This window comes from Myotis lucifugus, unplaced genomic scaffold, assembly GCF_000147115.1.
Source record: "Myotis lucifugus unplaced genomic scaffold, Myoluc2.0 scaffold_78, whole genome shotgun sequence".
Classification (NCBI taxonomy): Eukaryota; Metazoa; Chordata; class Mammalia; order Chiroptera; family Vespertilionidae; genus Myotis; species Myotis lucifugus.
Window position 1 is genome coordinate 3511735 of NW_005871126.1, and position 22461 is coordinate 3534195.

The 22461-nt window shown below is 38.2% G+C and overlaps 1 protein-coding gene and 1 non-coding gene across 3 annotated transcripts in view; both read left to right on the forward strand.

The window, feature by feature from the left end:
• Positions 1–22461, forward strand: part of GYS2 (glycogen synthase 2) — a 43115-nt gene that overhangs the window by 15841 nt on the left and 4813 nt on the right. For both annotated transcript variants that reach the window (XM_006090664.3, XM_023755539.1), the window contains 10 exons: positions 3735–3879; positions 4361–4478; positions 4661–4781; positions 6863–6969; positions 7623–7682; positions 8746–8824; positions 9844–9957; positions 18913–19039; positions 20552–20647; positions 21608–21771. In XM_006090664.3, coding sequence (XP_006090726.1) covers positions 3735–3879; positions 4361–4478; positions 4661–4781; positions 6863–6969; positions 7623–7682; positions 8746–8824; positions 9844–9957; positions 18913–19039; positions 20552–20647; positions 21608–21771 — 1131 coding nt within the window. The remainder of the gene's footprint in view (positions 1–3734; positions 3880–4360; positions 4479–4660; positions 4782–6862; positions 6970–7622; positions 7683–8745; positions 8825–9843; positions 9958–18912; positions 19040–20551; positions 20648–21607; positions 21772–22461) is intronic.
• Positions 9048–9210, forward strand: LOC111826442. Its single transcript, XR_002829767.1, has one exon. It is a non-coding gene; the product is annotated as a U1 spliceosomal RNA (small nuclear RNA).

Sequence of the window (22461 nt, forward strand, 5' to 3'; positions counted from 1 at the left end):
CACCCTATAATCATTTTCCATAGTAGACCCTTTCCCCATGCTCACATTGGGTTTAGAATTTGGGTGATACATAAAAAAATACCAAATTATATACATGGAAAGTTTTTAAAAGTTCAACATAAGAAATGAGTCAGAATTTAGTCTTTGAAACAAGACCCAAGATCTGCCTCAGTAAGTTCTGGCTTAGGCAGATGAACATGGGGTAGGAGTGGGGAAATGAGAAGAAAAATAAAAGTATTCAACTTCTCTAAAACCAGAAAGATAAAACTACTTACTCAAATAGTAATTGATAACTGAAAACATTTTTTGTTACTAGCCAATTCACCAAGATTTTGAAGTTGGTTAAAGTTTTTAGTTAAATTTATTAGCTGAAAGAGCATTCCAACCATTCTAGCCAGCATATGAATTTCTGAGACTCTTCAAGATATTTTTAAATTTATTCTTATTAGTCCAGTAATGGGTCAACTTTTCCCTCCACTAAAATAGCTAGATAACTAGGAAGGAGTTGGGGGAGGTTGGAGAGGGTGAAAGGAGGATAAATGGTGATGGCAGGAGGTTGACTTGGAGTAGTGAACACACAATATAACATACAGATGATGTATTCTAGAATTGTACACCTGAAACCTATATAATTTTATTAATCAATGTCACCTCAATACATTCAACGAAATAAAATAGCTAGACAACTAATGCTTTTAAAAAAGTTTTTTTAGGTTTTGGCTTCTCTTTTTTTAATAGCAACAGACTTTCCTTGATAGAAATGAGGACATTGCTGTTTGGGATTAGAAAATTGTGAAGGAAGCCAACTGGTACACAATGGTCTCATGGATTTTAACTCTCTCCTCTGACCAAGTTTTAAACTAGTGAACTTCAATTATAAGGTTACCCTCCACTGTAACCTTATACCTCATTCTTTGTTCTTTTATACATATTATCTAGAATACAACAAAAGGCTATGAGATATAAAAAAAACACAGGGAAGGAAGTTCCACTGTCAAAGGAACCAGGCCCAGATATGTTTTAGATGTTGGAATGACCAGACAGAGATTTTAACATGCTGTCATGAATATGGGGGAAAGAAAGAAAGTGTAAATAGATAGGGTTGCTGTGAAGCCTATGGGTGTGACCAGGCATACATACTATAGGCCTAAAAGATAAGGGGCCCCATGGGGCCAGGAAAAGACAGAAACATGCACAAGTGCCTGTCTTCACCTTTGCGTACTTGGTCTACTTACTTAGAAAACCTATCATCCCATCTCTACATGTCTAAATATTAAACACTGCCCCATATATGAAATCATATTATTCCTAACAACAACAATGAATAATAACAATAGTTAAAGTTCTTGAGCACTTTCTATGTGTGAGGAACTTTTATAAATATTTGACTTGTTACCTCATTTGCTCTTTACAAAAGCTCAGTGAGATAGGAAACATACTTTTCCAGAATTATTTTTCTTAAACATAGGCTGTCTTTACCATATCTCTAAACAAGCCCATTTAGTCTTGCCATTGTATACAGGACAAAGGCTAAATTTCTAGTCTTGTCTTCAGGGAATTCTGGGGTCTGGCCCTATTATATCCTACCAGGATGTCACCCTACTATGTCTCCTACATTCTACACCCAATGCCACAGTCACACCATACATTTTCTGCAAATTTCATTTGATTTAGTATACTTGATTATTAGGGCAGTTAATTTTTCAGCCTAAAATAATCTTTCCCCAAATTAAATTTTCATGTCCAAATGCTATTTTATGCATAACTCATGGTTCTTATCCCTAAAAATCTTACATTCTAGAGGTGATATTGAGAATATGAATACTTATATAGTACTAGAGGCCTGATGCATGAAATTCGTGCACTGGGGGGGGGGTCCCTCAGCCCGGCCTGTGCCCTCTCATAGTCCAAGACCCCTCAGGGGATGTCCACCTGCCAGCTTAGGCCCTATCCCCCCCCCCCCTCCCAGATCAGGCCTAAGCCAGCAGTCAGATACCCCTCTCGCAGTCTGGACCCCCTCGCTCCTTACCACCTGCCTGAAGTGGAGACAGGAGAGTCTCCCTCCACTGCTGCTGCACTCGCCACCCATAAGCCCAGCTTCTGGCTGAGCAGCGCTCCCCCTGTGGGAGCACACTGACCACCAGGGGACAGCTCCTGTGTTGAGTGTCTGCCCCATGGTGGTCAGTGTATGTCATAGTGACCAGTCGTTCTGCTGTCCAGTCAATTTGCATAGTAGGGTTTTATTATATAGGATGAAATACTTTCCCTATCCTGTTCTGATCTTATACCTTACTCAGACACTTACTCATTTCTGCCTGATTTTTACTCATTTGCTTGCTAAGTTATAGCCTCTTTGAAGGTAACAGAAACACATAAATTATTCCACAAATATTGGTTGAATGAGAGATTGGTTGAATAAATAAGACCAGCCATAAAAAGCTTTTAAGAAAAACTTCTGCTGATTCAAGGATACCATATAGAGAGAACCCAGGTTCAAACCATTTCAGAGAGATGTTTGTAAATATTACAGTCAAGAGAGACTATTCTAAAATTTTCTTGTTCTAATCTTTAGAATCATCTAATAAATCTTTTGTTAGTATTTTCCTCTATATGGTGCAGTAATTACTGGGACTGACTTGTTGATTGAGTTAGAGACTAAATGGTATAAAAGCAGGTGAGAGCACAAGTTTGCAGTCAGACTGATTTGGATCAACAGGACTCTGCTAAGATATGAATATTACATTGAGCAAGTTCTTTAAACTTTAGAAATTTCGATCCCCCTCTATAAAATGAAGACAAAATAAGTTTCTCAGTGTTTTATGAGGATCAAATATGATGTCCTGCTTAGAAGAATGTCTGATGCATAGTGTTGAAAAGCTTCTAATATGAAAAGTGCATTGATGATACAAGGCCAGAAACTATATAGCTTTTTCTCTTAGACATTGCTACTTTCATATGCAACTATATTAGAAATAATATTCAGTAACTAAGCCAAATGGCAAAAGCCCGCAACTGTTGCCAACTATTTAATTGTGGGGGGTTTGCTTATTGTGCGTATATTTTTAAGTTAAGATATCCAGAATAATGAATATTCTGACTGGCTTGATAGAATGATTACACAATCTATCACACTATCTAATTAATATAACTGTACACCCTTGAAATTATATAGTGGTAGGACTACAATAGTCATGGAAAAACATTTGTCTTTTCTTTGTCAGGCTTCTTTTCAGTGAGTTAAGGATAATAATAATTAACTTAATTTTTTGTATCAAGTTTAATGTCAGCTTTACTTCATTGTTCATGGGCAAAAACATGATAAGGACCTTGGGGAAAGAAATTAGCTCAGTATTTATAAAATGTGGGATAAATAAAAGTATAATTGAAATGCCAAAGAAAATCAAGATTTCTATGTGATTATAACAAAGTGGAAATGTCATTTACTCAGGGGTTTACATAGCAGTTTTGAAACAGAAATGAAGTAAGCAACACCTGTGTAAGCATAAGTAGCTCTGCACTTAGAAATGGGATTAAATACAAATGTTCATTACTTTTTAGTGGGCATAAAATTTCACACGGCTTTTGGGGAGCACAATAGGAAAAATATGTGATTTTGTTTTGCTTGTGTGGAAGAATCAGTGTACGCAAATGGACACGTGCTTGTGTTTTTTTTTGTGTGTTTTTTTATTTTATTTTTATTTTTATTTTTTGTGCTTGTGTTTTGTTTTGAACAGTTTGACATAGACAAAGAGGCTGGGGAAAGGCAGATCTACCACCGGTACTGCATGGAGCGGGCCTCTGTCCATTGTGCGCACGTGTTCACCACAGTTTCTGAAATAACAGCAATAGAGGCAGAACACATGCTGAAGAGAAAGCCTGGTAATGCTGACCCCTCAGTTTGTCACTGATCTTTCCATTCCAAATGACAAGAGAGCATGAGAACTTTGGTTCAAACAAACAAACAAAAAGCATAAAACAGTAGAGGGGAAAAAAAATGTTTTTGCCACTGGAAATGCAAATGAGAGCACCAACTCCATTGGTTGTTACAAGGATTTAATGAGTTACATTGTGAAGCATTGCGAGCCGTGCCTGGTGCATAGTAAGCAATGAAACTATAACAATCAGCATTATTGCTTTTAACTCTACTATGTCATTGAACCAATGTTATTTTGGTCATGCACTCCTCGTTTCCTATTTCTACAATTTATTGTGAACATTTATGAATTTTCAATTCTGCGGTAGTCATAACCTGGAAATGTTAATAGAATCAAACTTTACATAAATTTAAATACACTGTTTTTCTACAATGATATCCTCTCTCAAAAGAACATTTTCATAACTTTTATTTTTGCTTTTCCAGATGTAGTTACTCCAAATGGCTTGAATGTTAAGAAATTTTCAGCAATGCATGAGTTTCAAAATCTACATGCAATGTACAAGGCTAGGATACAAGAATTTGTTCGGGGTCATTTTTATGGGTATGTGTTTTTCTTTCTTAAAAAAAATCAGGGTGCAATGTTAGGGATCTCTGGTATAGAGAAAACAGTGTTGTTACAGTACATGTTTATCTTTCCCATCCCCTTTGTACTTTAACAGGATTCCTGTGTACATTTTGTTGCTGGTGCTTTCTTTCATTTGAAACTGTTTTGTTTTGTTTTAGTCATCTGGACTTTGATCTTGAAAAAACTTTGTTCTTTTTCATCGCTGGGAGGTATGAGTTTTCAAACAAAGGAGCTGACATCTTCCTAGAGTCCTTATCCAGGCTCAATTTCCTGCTGAGGGTAAGGAAGCTCTACAATGTTATATCATGTTTCCTGTGCTATGGCTTCCATAGACTTATTTTCTTTTTTATTGTTTAAAGTATTACAAATAGTAGAACATATGTCTCCTTTTTCCCCTATTGACTTCTCCCTGGCCTCTCCCCTCCACCCCCCCTCCCCGTTCCCCGCCATATGCCCTCACCTCGCTAGTGTCTGTGTCCATGAATACAAGTCATTTGGTTGATTTGGTTGATTTCTTACCCCCCTCCTACCCTCCCTTGCCTTCCTGCTGAAGTTTGACACTTTGTTCAATGCTTCTCTGTCTCTGTATCTATTTTTGTTCATCAGTTTATGATGTTCACTATATTCCACAAATGAGTGAGATCATGTGATGCTTATCTTTCTCTGACTGGCTTATTTTGCTTAGCATAATGCTCTCCAGTTCCATCCATGCTGTTGCAAATGGTAAGAATTCCTTCTTTTTTACTGCAGCGTAGTATTCCATTGTGTAGATGTACCACAGTTTTTTAATCCACTCATCTGCTGATGGGCACTTAGGCTGTTTACAAATCTTAGGTATTGTAAATTGTGCTGCTATGAAATAAAAAGCTTCTGCACAGCAAAAGAAACCACCAACAAAACAACAAGAAAGCCCATTGCATGGGAGAACATATTTGCCAATGTTATCACTGATAAGGGTTTAATCTCCAACATTTATAGGGAATTCATACAACTTAACAAAAGGAAGATAAATAATCCAATCAAAAAATGTGCAAAGGACCTAAATAGACAATTTTTGAAAGAGGACATACAGAAGGCCAAGAGACATATGAAAAGATGCTCAAAGTCACTAATCATCCAAGAGATGCAAATCAAAACAACAATGAGGTACCATCTCACACCTGTCAGGCTATCATCAACAAATCAACAAAGGACAAGTGCTGGAGAGGATGTGGAGAAAAAGGAACCCTTGTGCACTGCTGGTGGGAATGCAGACTGGTGCAGCCACTATGGAAGACAGTATGGAGTTTCCTCAAAAAATTAAAAATGGAATTCCCATTTGACTCAGTAACCCCACTTCTAGGAATATATCCCAAGAAACTAGAAACTAGAAACACCAATCAGAAAGGATATATGCATCCCTATGTTCATAGATTTTCAGGCCCTAGAGTGCGAGGTGGCAGATTAGATGATAAATGCCCTGCACTCAGGAGATAGTCATTTCTAGATCATATGAGCGTTCATCTGTTCATGGTTTGAGTTTATGCTTTCATTCCCATGGCCGTTTGATATGTCATTTCCTTCTGAGAGAGATGCTAGGCCAATAATATTTGTGGGAAGAGGAAAAAAATCCCACAGATTTTAGAGTCTTAAACTCCAGTTTTAATCTCAGTTTTGCCACTAATCTGTTATAGGAGGTCAGATGTCTGTATGGAACCTCCATGCCTCTCTTCTGATGTCAGTAAAACAAGAAGAGTGACATCTATTGTGCACAGCGATTCAAGGATTGGGTTGAATTGTGCATTTAAAGCATCCAGCACAGTGTCTGCATCAACAAAATTGCTGACCCTATGTTTGCTTCTCTACCTTCGTGCTAAAAAACCAAAATGCGATATCATGAGAATCAAGAAACTTGACAAAAAATGTAAATAATCTTTTGTGTAAGTCAGTGTATATAAGCTAAGGGGAAAAAATAGAATAAACCAAAACTAAATCCTCATTAAGTTTCCAATCTTAAATTTTAAAGAGCGAATTTTGACCCTTTAGTATTAGCTCAAATTTGTATTACTTTCTTAACTACAGAGAAGATTGTGATAACAATATCGATTGCTAGGTATTTTAGGTGATTCATGCCATGAAAATATTTTGTCTGAATTTTAAAATTTTTAATCAACAAACATCTATTGAAAGCCCAATTTAAAATAAATTTTCTGAAAAAGCCTTAGGAAGATGGGTACAATTTTTCTGTGAATCACAAAAAGTACTCTTTTTGCCTAAAGATGTTTTTAAACACTGTTTGTTCAAAATGGAAGGTCCATCTGTCACATGTTTTATTTGAACTTTGGTCATTGACTCTGTTATGTTTTCTGATTCCTCATTAGATGCATAAAAGTGATGTCACAGTGGTGGTGTTTTTCATTATGCCTGCCAAGACAAACAATTTCAATGTGGAAACCCTGAAAGGCCAGGCAGTGCGAAAGCAGCTATGGTAATCTCACGTCTTATAAATGTTCTCAAGCAAAAACTGCAAAAGGTTATTTTATGTGCATGATTTCTGATATATATTCCTGAACTATTTTTTCCTTTAAGATTATTATAGCATAAATACTACTTGGTTCTCTTCTCATTGGGCTATGATGCTAGATTAGGTAATGGCTATACAACCGGGTTACAATAAAAATTTTGAAATAGGCTACCATGGAAGGATAAAGCTTCTGTAGAACTCTTTAAAGATGGGTTGAATTTTTTAAAAATTATTATGCAAATAAAAACATGGCAAAGTAAACAAATTAGTATAATGACCTCTTATGTGCCCATAGCCTATATTCAACAATTATCAACACATTCCCAATCTTGTTACATCTATACCTGCATCCACTCCCCCTCCCAGCCCTCAGCCCTACCCTGAATATCATCAAGCAAAAAAAAAAAAAAGTTAAACAATGTGGGCTGGTCAGGGTTCTGCTGCCTCAGCTCTGGGGGTTTTAACTCAAGCCAAATTGGCAAATACGAAGATAATAGAGGAGTCTATACAAAAGAGAACTGTAATTTTAACAATGTACTGACAACAGCGTTATCATGATGAATAAAGATGTAAAATTGTGACACTGTTTAAATTATAGATTTTTTTTTCCCAATCAGGGACATTGCACATTCTGTGAAGGAAAAGTTTGGAAAGAAACTCTATGATGCCTTATTAAGGTAGGTGTTTGGAACACGTACCACCTCAAACATTTGGATGTCACATTCCATCTTAACAGTTTTAGTGGTATAATATATTTATGTTATTCTGAATATAAAGGAATTAATAACCTTTGAAGATGTGTGACATCATATCAGTAGGTTTTCTTTTATCCTTCATCTGACAAACACTTGTAAACAGGTTTTACAAATGAGAACATATTTATATATGCAAATAGGTTCTAATTCAATGAAAATCTTGTTAAATGTTAGTATGCCAATCTGAAGCTAAGAGTTCATGAGATTTTAAGTCAAAGTATATATTGGCTTAATATATTAATTATGTTGACATATTAAATCAGGATTTATTTATTAACCAAACATATTAATGAATATTAATTAACATTAATATTACTGAGTATGTGTTTATTAATAAATAATAAATAATATATGTAATTTACAGATATAATAAAGACTAAGTAACAAAATCAAATTTAAATGTATTATAACCTAATAATAATAATAAAATACATGATTTTTTCTGTGATTTGAAAACTATGTTGTCTCCTGACCCATGGTAGTAGGTGAACATCATTTCTATTTACCAGTAAAAATATCAACTTATAGGTGGACAAGTTATGGCCACTCTAGAATGTAGTACTCAGAAATGGGCAAAACAATGAGAGTGTCCCCTGATGGTGAACATGAATGCTATAAAAAATCAATTTTGATTTTTTATGCTATTTTTAAAATCCTCACCTGAGGATATGCTTGTTGATTTTAGAGAGGAAGGGAGGAAGAGAGAGAGAGAGAGAGAGAGAGAGATAATATTGAAGTGTGAAGCAAGAATTGGTATTGGTTGCCTCCTGTATGAGTCCCAACACTCCAACTGTCTGAGCCACCTGGCTGGAGCAATGCTATCTTTACCAAACTTCTTCACACTTTAGGAATTTATCTGTGAGCTTCATCTGGAAACTATATTTACTTTTATTTTTAAAGTGCTTAGAACAGTATCTGACACAAAAGAGCACCAAATTAGTGCCAGTTGTTTTTATTTTTATTATTAACATTGTTTTTCCCACAGAGGAGAAATTCCTGATATGAACAATATTTTGGATCGAGATGATCTAACAATAATGAAAAGAGCCATCTTTTCAACTCAGGTAGTAAAGAAAAAAGTGCCTACCACTTCCCAATGTTAAAATCAATGTATTTGATATTTTAATTTATTGGAATGGGCTAATTTGGGAAATTTTTAAACTCAAGGACTAGAAAGTCATTCTTCTGTATTCACCGAAATGTCAACTTTGTATTCTCTTTTATGAGTGGTTCATAAGAGAGATTGGACACAGGGCTTTTCTTGTATCCAATTTAAAATTATATTTGATATTTACTTAGCAGGGAAGATGCCATGATCCCAAGGGTAGTTTCCCAGGGCAAGGCTCACCCATTGCATTCTGGGTGTGCTGACCCCTGTGATGTCCCCAAATGTAGAAAACTCAACTGCATAATTTGTGGTAGTGAGGGACTGTGTTTGCACTCTCCCCGGGCACTAATAATAATAATAATAATAATAATAATAATTTGGAACCATTGTGTCCAATTGAAAAGAAGTGTATGTGCAATGACAATAAAAAACTAATTTTTTCAAAAAGCATAGAATTTTGAGTTACAGTAGAGAAAACGTGAATGTTTCTCAGACAAGTAGAATTATTGCAAAGAAGAAAAGGTAAGTGTTGTGTTAGGCGTACAGCAAACTCTTGTCATAATAGTGAGGGATCAGACACTGGAGGACAGCCCCACTAAAGGATTTAAAAGAGGAGCTCCTAATCAATAAAGAAAAATAAAATAAATAAAATAAAATAAAAATAAAAGAGGTGCTCCTCTCAAGGCAAGATTTCAGGACATTCATATTTCAAGTAAGTCCCAGGAGCAGGCAAGATGTCTTGGCCTTTTGTATAGTGGCTGCAGGTGAAAAACAAAAGTAGCATGTGTTCACCATATACAAAGGCAGTGCTTGAACCCATTTTCCTCCTCTGAAACACACAAAACTTAGTCATCGTCATTAGTATCGTCTCAAAAGACTGGAGGAAGGTTGTATGACATGTTGCCAATGACCTATTGTTGAAATTAGTCACACATTAATTCTTTCCATAATTGACATTTTCTTCCATTACTTCAGCGACAGTCTTTGCCTCCAGTGACCACTCACAACATGATGGATGACTCCACTGACCCCATCCTCAGCACCATTAGACGGATTGGACTTTTCAACAGTCGCACAGACAGAGTTAAGGTAGAACTAATTGTTTCTGTAGGTCACTTCAAGGTGACATAGCATATATTTACTGAGAATTTATTAGAAGCCTCCTTTATTTGTTTTCTAAAGGAGATTAATTTTGTTTCCTCTCTTGGGTAATTAAAAGATAATGACTATTTTGCTATCATTCTTGAGAACTGAAGAATATTTATGGCTTTATGATTCATAATTCTAGCATTTATTTTCACTGTACAATCTGTTAGTAAGCATAAGGTTATCTAATTTTTAATGATTTAAATATTTTCTAAGAATTAATTAAAAAATCTCTGAGATTACATGAATTATCTTTGTTTCTTTCTGATAATGTTCAACTTAAAGGCAAAATATGAGAAGTTTCCAGTTTTAAAAAATGTGACTAACGATGTTTTTATGCAATTTTCTATAGACCAATTTGTACTTTTGACTCTTGAGTTTCTACAATGACTAGGCACAATGCTCGATGTATGACTAAGACCTGGTTTCTACCACTGTGATGCCTAACCTCTCTGTTGTTTACTGAGGGCCTATTTGTTGCAGGCATTTGCTAAGTGTGGTTGGCAATGGTGAACATGTCGACAAATAATTGCTTAACCCTACTCAATTTCATTCACCAGTATTCAAGATCAAGGTGTCAAACATTTACCAATCTTTTCAAAGGTCTCCCTTTCCCTTCTTTCGTTCACCTTTAGCAGATGGCATAACTGAGAATTCAAAAGTATGAATTCCTTCAGTGTCCCTACTGGCCTCAACTATAGATTTTTTACCTCTTCTGGGTTCCTTTCCTTGAGGTCCTAAGGATTTTTAAAGGATCTCATTCCCTCTCACATTCGTGGGAAACTTAACCTGTTTACCTTCTCTTACAGTGTAGGCAATAAAAGACAACTCTTTTCCTTGCTGTTGACAAATATTCTTTTAATTTCTCTACATTAAAAAACAACTTTGCCTTAACCCGGTCTCCTTTTGATGTTCTTAAATGTTTCTATCTTTCCTGTTCTGCAAAATTTCTTATATCAGTCTATTCTTATATTCACTTTTTATCTTTTATTCAGTCCTTGATGTAGACTTGGGTGGATGTAGTGGAAGGAGACAAATTAAGGACTCGCTGCAACAGTACAGGTGAGAGATGATGAGGGCCCCTTACGAAGGCCGTGTCAGATGTACTGGAGAGGATGAAACAATGGGAGAGATGGTGGCACATAGAAAAGATCACACTTAGTGACCAATGGACATTAGAAGTGAGAAAGAGAAAGAAGGCAAGAGTAATAACCTTCTGGCTTCAGTATCTAACCAACAGATTCTAAAATCCAAGGAAAAGTTTTAACAGAAATTGGTTTGAGAGTCATGTCATGAATTGAGTTCAGTTTTTGATAGAATGACTCTGAGTGACATGTGAGATATTCAATTTGAGATGTTACTTAGAAAACATAGGCCTGAGGGTTACAAGGGCAGTTGTAAAGGAAGCTACCAGTGCATGGACAGTAGTGGAGACCAGGGAATGACCACCTTGCCATGTTGGAAGACAAAGTTGAATGAGTGGAGATTTAAGATGAGGATTATAAGATAAAAAGTCAGGGAAAGAAAGAGCAGAGAATTAGAAAAGGAAAATATTGCAGAAATCAAGCAGAAGAAATTCTCTAGCTATTTATAAAATGTTCCATGCTGTGTTAGTCTTTTTATTTCAAATACTAGAGGCCCAGTGCACAGGGGAGCGGGGGGCCTTCAGCCCGGCCTGCACACTCTCACAATCCGGGACCCCTTGGGGGATGTCCGACTGCTGGTTTAGGCCTGATCCCAAATCGGCAGTCGGACATCCCTCTTGCAATCCGGGACCCCTGGCTCCTAACCACTCACCTGCCTGCCTGCCTGATCGCCCCTAACCACTCTGCCTGCCTGATCGCTCCTAACCACTTGCCTGCCTGCCTGATCGTCCCTAACCACTCTGCATGCCTGCCTGATTGCCCCTAACCACTCTGACTGCCTGCCTGATGCCCCTAATCACTTGCCTGCCTGCCTCATCGCCCCTAACTGCCTCTGCCTCAACCCCCGCTGTCTGGTCTAATTAGCATATTACACTTTTATTATTATAGATATTCTACACACATACACACACACATGCACGCACACAGGCACGCACACACACATGCACACATGCATGTATGTGTGTATATTGCCCTGTGCCATACAATATGGGTGGTTTGTCTTTTCTCATTTGTGTTTCTGCATTTCCAAACTTTTCAACACTTAGCATACCTTCTATAATAAATAGTCAGGCTACAAGTTTTCCCCTGGAAATGCAGGATTGTCTCTGCCAAGGATGCCCCTTCCTTTACGTGTTTCAGCTGGATTGGATCCAGAGAGACTCATCAGAGTATATTAACAGTAGCTTGGCCTCCTTCTCATATAATTTACCCTCAATTGGTGCTTCTCATTTTATTTACTTGTATATATAATTTTTGTCTCTCAAAAGGAAATAAATAGTGGGAGCAAGAAAGCCTCTTATTTTCCTGTAGATTTCTGTTTTTCTTAGAACATTTTATGTCCGACCATATTTGTGAATCTTCCTCTGACAACCTGTCTGTGCCTGGAACATGTTATATGCAATAAATGCAGATAGAGGTGATGATGTGGGAAGGTGGAAAAGGAGAGATGAAGCTGACTTTCTTAGCTCCTGGGATTACTGTGACTTGAGGTCCCTTGAAGTTTTGAACAAAGTATACTTTGCTGATCTATGTGTTGTTTTTTAAGTGTGATAGCAGTGAGGCAACTTCCCAGAACTGGGCAAGAACCTCATATAATGAACATACTAACACTTTCATACCCCTGTGTCATTGCTGACTAATGTTGTTCTCTCTTTCTGAAATACCCTTATCTCAGTCATTCTAGCTATTGCTTTGGGATCCAAATCAAAAGTCATCTCTTCCTTGCACTTTTCCTTACTATACAGTCATCTACTCCAGACAGAACACCTCTTTCCTTATCTGCATTCCTAAGACTACTGAAATTAATGGAATGATCACATTGAAATATATATATATATATGAAATCTATCCCTTTCTCCAGAGAGACTGAGTTATTTGAGGCAGTGATAATGTCCCATATTTTTTCCCGTTTTATCCTCTGAGAAGTAGACACTAAGACAGTTCTAGATATGAAAACACTTGTTGGAAGAAATGTGTGAAGGATAAAGAGGTGAGAGCATGAGCAGGCGGGGAGGTGCAGTCAGACATTGCAAAGAAAGCAGGAAGGAAGGGGCGGTAAGAAGAGCCACAGACTGCAGCCCATTTCTCAAACAGTCTCAGCCTTTTCTTTTCTTTCTTTCTTTTTTTTTTTTACAGAAAGGGAAGTCAAATGTAATTAGCAAAAAGCTAGAATTCATAATGAGGAACAAATGCATGAAAATGTACACACATAGCAGCACCATGTAGTGACTCAAAAAGGGGGAAAGCAGTGGACCAAGACAACTCAACATGGCTTGTCAGTTAGTGGAAAAAACACATACACATGGGTGCGCATGTGCCCACAAAAAGAAACAAAAAAAACAAGAAGAAAGTTTTCAAAGGCCAACCCAAATTCATCTTATTTTACAATGCTTCCTTTCTTAATACAAAAGATGTCTTTGTGTGTGTGGTTTGCTATTGACTTATTTTAAATACATTAGTGTTACTACATACAACATTTTGCTGTATTTAGGAGCCTTTTCTTGATCTTTCACCTACCAAAACAGTTTCAAACAGATGACTGCCTTATTCTATGAGCAGCTGGATGTGACCATTTTAATGGGGATTCATATGAATAGCAACAGGGATTCCCCAAACAAAAGTTACCCATTAAAATAATCACCCACTGGGTAGATGTGGGTTGGCACTAGTACCCATATCTGCCTGTCTATAAGCCAGGAGCAGCTGCTATGGTGGATGCAGTTGGGGCTGTCAGTCAAGGTCCCCAGTCCAGGATGTCTTAGAGGAAATCTAACAGCTAATTCAGGACAGCCACATGTCTAAAGAAGGCAACATACCAAGTCCTTAAAGACGGTACTCACACTGTCAGGCTTCAAATCTCTGCCACTTATTCAGTTTATAAGTTACTTAATCTGCTTGTACCTCAATCTTCTCATCTTTAAAATGATAATATAGGCCCGCATTCATAGAATTGTTGTAGGTTTTAAAAAGTAATAGATGTTACATTTAGTACAATATTGGAGCACAGTCAATTCATAATGAACATTAGCTTTTATTTGTACTTAGTCCAGTAGAAGATGGAAGATTTGTCTTTCCTGCAGGATTTGAAAAAATGTTTTATCAAAGAGATGACAAGTGAGCTAGATCTTGACCCATGAGCAGTAGTTTATCTGCAAATAACAGGAAGGAGGACTCACCCAGCAGAAGTAGATGAAAAGGCATAGAGATACAATAGCACATGGCTTACAAAGAGTGAATGGAAGAGGAAGTTCATCTCATACAAATTGTTTATGCAGTTATACTCATCAATATTTTGAGATATTCATTTATTATCATAAAGCAAACACACATATACAAAAGAAATAAAAGAATAACCCTTCTTAACAATATATCCTCAAAGCACTGAAATAAACTTTGGTCAGTTCAGAATTAGGTATTGTGTTTTATTAATAACTAGAGGCCCAGTGCATGAAATTCATGCACTGGAAGGGAGGTTCCCTCAGCCTGGCCTGCGCCCTCTTGCAGTCTGGAACCCCTCAGGGAATGTCCAACTGCCGACTTAGGCCCGATCCCCCACAGGGGATCGGGCCTAAGCCGGCAGTCGTACATCCTCTCGCAATTCAGGATCCCTCGCTCCTTACCTCCCACCTGCTTGCTCCTTACCACTTGGTTCACTGATCCTTAGTGGCAGGCTCCTTACTGCTCAGCTTGCTGCTCCTTAGTGCTGCCGTGGAGGTGGGAGAGGCTCCCGCCACTGCCACTGTGCTCACTAGCCGTGAGCCCAGCTTCTGGATGAGCAGCCGCTCCCCCTGTAGGAGCGCACTGACTACCACGGGGCAGCTCCTGCATTGAGCGTCTGCCCCTGGTGGTCAGTGTGCATCATAGCGATCAGTCATTCCAGTCGTTCCGCCGTAATGGTCACTTAGGCGTTTATTATATAGATATCCTTTAAAAACTTGATATTAACTTGGGGTCTGTGCTAATAATATAAGTCCTATTTGATGCCTGTATATTTATAGAACTCTACTAGTGGCCTGGTGCATGAAATTTGTGCACATTAAAAGGGAATTAATTAGAGAAAATATTTTAATGTTGCTATTTGCCCTTTCTCTATAATATAAGTGTCAGAGATGAAAGAAAATTAGTAAAATGTATAAGAAAATCTCCCTCCTGTCAGAATCTGGGGCATGCTGCCGGACCCAGAGTCAAGTTCCCGCCCACCTGCATGTGCCTTGAAATCGTGCGAGACCCAGACCTGGCCAGCCCCACCCCTGTCAAGCCCCAGCGGGCAAGGGGTGCAGCCTCAGGTCCCCCAGCCCTGGCACTGGGGCGGGAGGCATAGCCTCAGGTCCCCTGTCAAGCCCCACTGGTCAGGGGGGCACAGCCTCAAGTCCCCCGGCCTGGTGCCAGGCAGGGGGTGTGGCCTCAGGTCCCCTGGTGCAGCCTCAGGTCCCCCGGGCCAGCCTCAGTTCCCCCGTCAAGCCCCGCCGGGCAAGGGGGCGCAGCCTCAGGTCCCCCAGCCCAGGCATGAGGGCGCAAGGGCGTGATGACCATTTGCATATTAGCTCTTTATTATATAGGATAGAGTAATTCTTAACTTTCAGAGTGAACTGACAAGTTTTTATAGAAATGTGACCATTGATTGAGGAAATGTTGCAGATTATTTTGACTTTGAATTTATCCTCTGTCAGCAGTCGGGTATAGTGAGAAAAGCCTAGACTGCAAATTCCAGGTCATCGCCCTGTACTGACACTGTGATTGTAACTAACTTCCTGGGAACTTACTTCCCTCCTAAGATAAATGCAGTCAAACAAATTTTAGTTCATTTGTTTTTCCCGTATTGATCCAGGGCTTGATAGAAGCCAGGTGTTCTGCTGGGGGCTTTGTATACAGGATCTCATTTAATCCCTCCCATAACCTTGGGCTGACTTTTAATACCCTTTCTTCCACCTTGGGCTTCTGCAATCGCCTGTTTTAGGGCCCAGAGCAGCTGTCTTCTTATTTTAGTCACTTGATCATTCTGTTTGGCTGGGAACAAAACAAACAAGCCATGGTGTTTTCATGTTCCAAAATGGGCTTTGGAGAGTACAAATTTTCCTAAGTGTGGACATGCCAAATAGGCACAATGCCTTTCAAATCCCCCTTTCCTAATATATGCCAAGAGAATATAATGGGTTGTTGATTTGATGGTTGCCCAGACAGTCATATCTGTGTTTTTGGTCTCCTTTCCTAGTGTAATAATCGAAACTCAAATCATGCTTTCTAGAAAAAATATCTTATCCATTTTTACTTTATCAATGTGCTATTCTTGTGATTGAATAAATCATTTTTATGGTACTGGTTTTGGAAAATTATGATTTTTTTTACTCTTAAGTTTAACATATTTCCTATTTATGAATTTACTGATATATATATATATATATATATATATAATTAATGCCTGTAAAGTCTTAGTTTCCTTACTTCTAAAATTAGGACATTGAGAATGTCTATTCTACTCATCTCACAATGTTGCAAAGAAAATTATTTATAATGTATAAAGTATTATATACAACTAATGTTATCAGTATTTCTATATATCCAAATTAGGGTTTTTTTCAAAGTAATCTCTTTGGAAGAATATAGACTTATTCTGTGAATAAAAAATAAAAAGTGGCCCTAACTGGTTTGGCTCAGTGGATAGAGCGTCGGCCTGCAGACTGAAGGGTCCCAGGTTCGATTCCGTTCAAGGGCATGTACCTGGGTTGCGGGCACATACCCAGTAATGGGCATGCAAGAGGCAGCTGAATCGATGTTTCTCTCTCATCGATGTTTCTAACTCTGTATTTCTCTCCCTCTCCCTTCCTCTCTGTAAAATAGCAATAAAATATATTTTTTAAAAAAAAAGAAATATATTCAGTCATCAGTTAAAACCATAAGTCGGTAATGAATACAAGATTTTCTAAAAAGTCAACAAAAGCATTATGTTATAATTAATTTATATAGAATTAACAATGAAGAGTATTATATATGTGTATATATGTGTGTATATATATATATATATACACACATATATACATATACATATATTTCTTTAACTTTTTAAAAATTTTATTTTAGAGAGAGAGAAAGAGAGAGAAACATTGTTCGGTTGCTTCCTGCCCGAGCCCCAACCAGAGAAGGAACCCACAACCGGGATGTGTGCCCTGACAGGGAATTGAGCCCCCTAACTTTTGGTGTACAGGACGATGCTCAAACCACTGAGCAACCACACTGGCCAGGTCTATGCTTTTTTAATAGACTTTATTTTTTAGAGTAGTTTTAGGTTCACAGAAAATTTAGCACAAAGTATAGAGAGTTCTCATAGATCATCTTCCCCCAAGCATGCACAATCCCCCCCACCACACACACATACACACTATCAACATCCCCAACCACAGAGATATATTTGTTATGATGAGCCTACATTGACACATCACTATCACCAAAGATCCATAGTTTACACTAGGATTCACTCCTGGTGTTGTACCTTCTATGTGTTTTTGATAAGTGTATAATGACATGTATTCACCATTATAGTATGACTAGAGGCCTGGTGCACGAATTTGTGCACGGGTGGGGTCCCTTGGCCTGGCCAGCAATCGAGGCTGATCAGAGCCAATCAGAGTCAGCTGGTTGTAGGGAGGGACCACAGGAGGTTGGCTGGCCACGGGAGGTTGGCTGTGGGAGGGCACTGACCACAGGGGGCAGCTCCTGCATTGAGTGTATGCCCCCTGGTGGTCAGTGCACATCATAGCTACCGGCCGGTCATTAGGTTGACCTATCCTAATAATCGCTTAGGCTTTTATATATATATACACACACACACTATGTATAGGATAGTTCACTGTTCTAAAAATCTTCTGTGCACTATTTCTCCCTCCCTCCTATCCCCTGCTAATCACTGATGTTTTTACTGTCTATATAGTTTTGCCTTTCCTACAGTGTTACATAGTTGGAAACATACAGTATGTGACCTTTTCAAATTAGCTTCTTTCACTTAGTAATATGCATTTAAGGTTCCTTCATGTATTTTCATGGCTTGATAGCACATCTTCCATCTGGATGTACCATAGTTTATTAATCCCTTCACCTACTTAAGAACATCTTGGTTGCTTCTAAGTTTTAACAATTATGAATACATTTGATAATAGACATTTGTGTGCAGATTTTTTGCATGTACATTTTTATAGTTTGGAAATTATATACTATAATGCTATCTTTCCATCAGTAAAATTGACAATAAACTTATGTACAAATACATGTTTATACTTCTGACTTTTGGTGTTTGAACATTTACCAGCACGCCACTGCTTAAAGGCTGTGGTAAACACTGGCTTTCCTCTGAGTGAAATAGGAGGCTGCTGAAGGATTTTGAGCAGGGGAGTGGCTGACATTGTTAAAGGTCCACTCTGGGTTGTGTTAAGACCTTAGTGAAATAGAAGCAGTTAGAGAACAAATAAAACCTTTATTGCCAGTAAAGGCCGGGTTGGAGGATATAGTTTAGCATGAGAACAACGATGGCATGCAAACTCCCTATCCTCCAGTCCTGGCCTTGGTCTGAGGGAAACAGTCCACAGAGTAGACACTGACACAGGATGTTGAGAAGAGAAAAGAAGCCCCCAGGCTTTTTTCTCCCCTGAATTTAGAACACAAGGATTTTACAGGATTATAATAACCAAACTGTAGGCCTTTTTTTTTTTTGCTTTAATTTTTTTTCTCCCTATTTTTTCTCACCAGAATTTTCCTTTTTTAGGTGATTTTGCACCCAGAGTTCCTATCCTCCACCAGCCCCTTGTTACCCATGGATTATGAAGAGTTCGTCCGAGGTTGTCACCTTGGAGTATTTCCGTCATACTATGAGCCGTGGGGTTATACTCCAGGTACGTGACCTGTATAGATGTGGAATGTTTTGGAATTTACTTCATGCTTATCGTGTGATATTCCAAGTTGACATTTAATTTACTATTGGATAGAGAAGCACAAAACCAAAGCTTAAGTGACTGAGGGAATGTGGGAGATCACTAATATCGGTAAAGAGAATGATTTATAACTCATGGCAGATTTCTAGCAAAAATGTCGCTTTACAGGACAAAGTTAAACGTAACCTGAAATGATAGAGGAGTTATATCTAGTTTTCAAGGTGTTATAAAACATAACTAAATGAAAGAAACAGTTTGGGGAATACTCCATAGTGAATGAGTCATTCTGTTTTGAATTAACCCAAGGAAGATGGCCACTTCTCATCAGACCTATAATTACAGAAAAAATGAAACCTCTGGTGCTATAAGGTTGGTGTTAGCCTATTAGATAAATCTCTAATTTTTTTTAAGAATAATGATTTTATGTGACACTAACTCTAATTCACTCCAGAAAGTATTCATTAAAGTTTGTGCTTTGAGAAAGCACAATGAATATAAGCACTTATTTCATTAAATTCACCGAATGAACATATACTGAGCTTACATGGATACCTGGCATTTTACTACATGTGTGTTAATGAGTACTTAATAAAAATAAGGATCTGTTAAGTTCCATCGAATTGTAGCACAGTTTTTCTAGGGACGATTTCCTGAGTTTTTATCAGATTCTCAAATGGGTCAATAATCCCATTCCACCTACCCCTCCCCATCCTAAACTAGGAAACCACTGCTCTCTAGAGATACACCAAGAGGAAATACTTGCAGAGCAGGAGAAAGGGCCACTGATTAATTGTGTTACTTCATGGGTAATGGGGAAATCTCTTTCTTTTTTACCCAACCCCACTAGCCAACCAAGAGTTATTCCACAATCAAATACAATGTCTTTGTTAAAATGCAGATATCCCTGAGAGTGGTAATATTCGCAAGACATATCTGATATTTTCTGAAAAAACAAACAAATTTTGACCAAAAACAAACAAATTTTGACCAAAAAAGGTGAGAGAGGACTGAGAGAGACAATGGGTTCACGGGATTTGTGTGGAGGAAGATTTCAAAAACATGTCCAAAATATTTACCTACCCCATTAACTTCCAAATACGTAGAAATGGAGTGAAAAGCAAAACTAGTACTGAGAGAGGCAGTATAGGGTAGCTGTTCCCAGCCAGGTCTCTGGAGTGGGGCACGTGGCTGGAAATCCTACCGCTCCCCCTTGGCTTTGTGAATTTGGGCAAGCTATATTTAACTTTTCTGTGCCTTAATTTCTTCATCTGCAAGATGGAAATAATGGTAACCTCACTTCACGGGGTTGTTGAGAAAATTAAATGAGTTAATACATGTAAAGAGCGTAGTACTGAGCCTGGCACAAAGGAAACATTGCTATTACTAGCTAGATGGGGGCTTTTTCCTCCTCTGCGTGCATCAGAGGACACCGGAGCTGGTTTAAAGCCAAGCCTTTGTCTGTTTCCCTGGCAGCCGAGTGCACTGTGATGGGTATCCCCAGCGTGACAACCAACCTCTCCGGCTTTGGCTGTTTCATGCAGGAGCATGTGGCTGATCCTACTGCCTATGGTGAGATGTTTCATCATAAACCCACTCCAGAGAGAAATGACACTTAACCAATCAAAGCGCAGGGTCTTTACAGAGTCCAACTCTAAACCTAACCTGATTAAATGGATGTTTACAGGTTTTTTTGTTCAATAAAATATTTTAATTATGTCATCTATAGAAGGAATAAAAATGCTATTAATATTTAATACATTGTCCAAAATACAAACTACAAAAGGAGTTAAATGAACAAATAAAATTGAAACAGGAAAAAAAATGCAAAAGAAGTGTTAAACTTAAATGAACCTGCCCTTTACCTTTTTTTTTTTTTCTGAATTGGTTTGGCCCTCTACTATCTAGAAGGGATATTACAATAACTATGGTCTTAGAGGTGATATTACAAGAACTATATTGGTCACCATAATTATTTAAAAGATCCATGCCAAGTTAGCAAAATTCACATGCAATATTTAAGATGGCTGGAGAATTTGCCTATCACCATCTCTATGTCCATGTTGCCTAGCAACAAGCCAAGTTCCAATGGGCTGGATCCTCTGCCTACACGTTGCCAATTCCCTGGTCCTGTACAGTTACATTGTCACTGTTCTCTTTCCTCAGGCTAGAGCTGTTGTTCTCAGCCATGGATGCACATGGAACACTGGGGCGTCTAAAAACCACTGACACCCAGGTTTCACCCTAGAGATTCTGGCTAGTGAGAAGCCCAGGGAGAATCACCGATTCAGGGTACCCCTATATTGCCAAATGTTTTTTCATTTTTTTATTTTGTTGGCTGCATGTTGGTGACAGTTATAAACCATTAGGAGATCAAAGAGACACAGCCTTGGAAGGGAAAAGATAAAGTAGAGGCAATGGGGAGCTAGGGAATAGATCGTTCATGTGATCTACCAAAGAACCTAATAGGAGAAGAAATGCTCTAAGGTGAACCCTACCTTTTACCTGTGCATTGGCTTTTGTGCCCCTCAGGTATTTACATTGTTGACAGGCGGTTCCGCTCTCCGGATGATTCTTGCAATCAGCTGACAAAGTTTCTCTATGGATTCTGCAAACAGTCACGTCGCCAAAGAATTATCCAGAGGAACCGAACTGAGAGGCTCTCAGATCTTCTGGACTGGAGATACTTAGGCAGAGTAAGCAAATTGGTGATCAACACAGAGGACCCCTTTAAAAATTCCACTGGACCACAAACGTATTGATCCTCCGCATAATCTGTAAAGTCAACTCGGTATCATAATTGTTAAAACCTCAGTGACTTTTCATGTACTTTTTTTTACATATTATGAATGTGAAAAATCCTAAACTCCATTCTTCACATTTCGTCTGAGCCTCTAACAGCCAGGCCATCAGGATCTAACACTGATTTTTACTAGTCATTCTATTGTCATTGCTTAACTTGATACATTACAGGTAAGCAGAAATATTTAATGAAGATGAGGAAAACAAGAGAAGATCCCTACCTTGTTTCACTCTAAGAGATAATCTGATTTTATTCCTCAGCCTCAGGGGTAATGGGAATAATGTTGTTTTTCAAAATGACAAGTGCCAAGGGAAACACCTTCTTTCATGAAGTAGGTTCATAAATACCCAGATACTCCTATATCTTAGCACTGGATAATTTAGAAAAGATGAACTGACTTTGCCTTCGCATATTGTATCTGCTTAGATACTGCTAAACTTCCCCAGACAAATGATAGATGCTGCCATTTGCAGAGTGCTCATTACAACCCTGGGTGATTCATTTTATTGTCTTCATTTTATAATGAAAGCAGAATAATAAGGCTCTTAGGCAGTGATTTTCAACCTTTTTTTCATCTAGTGGC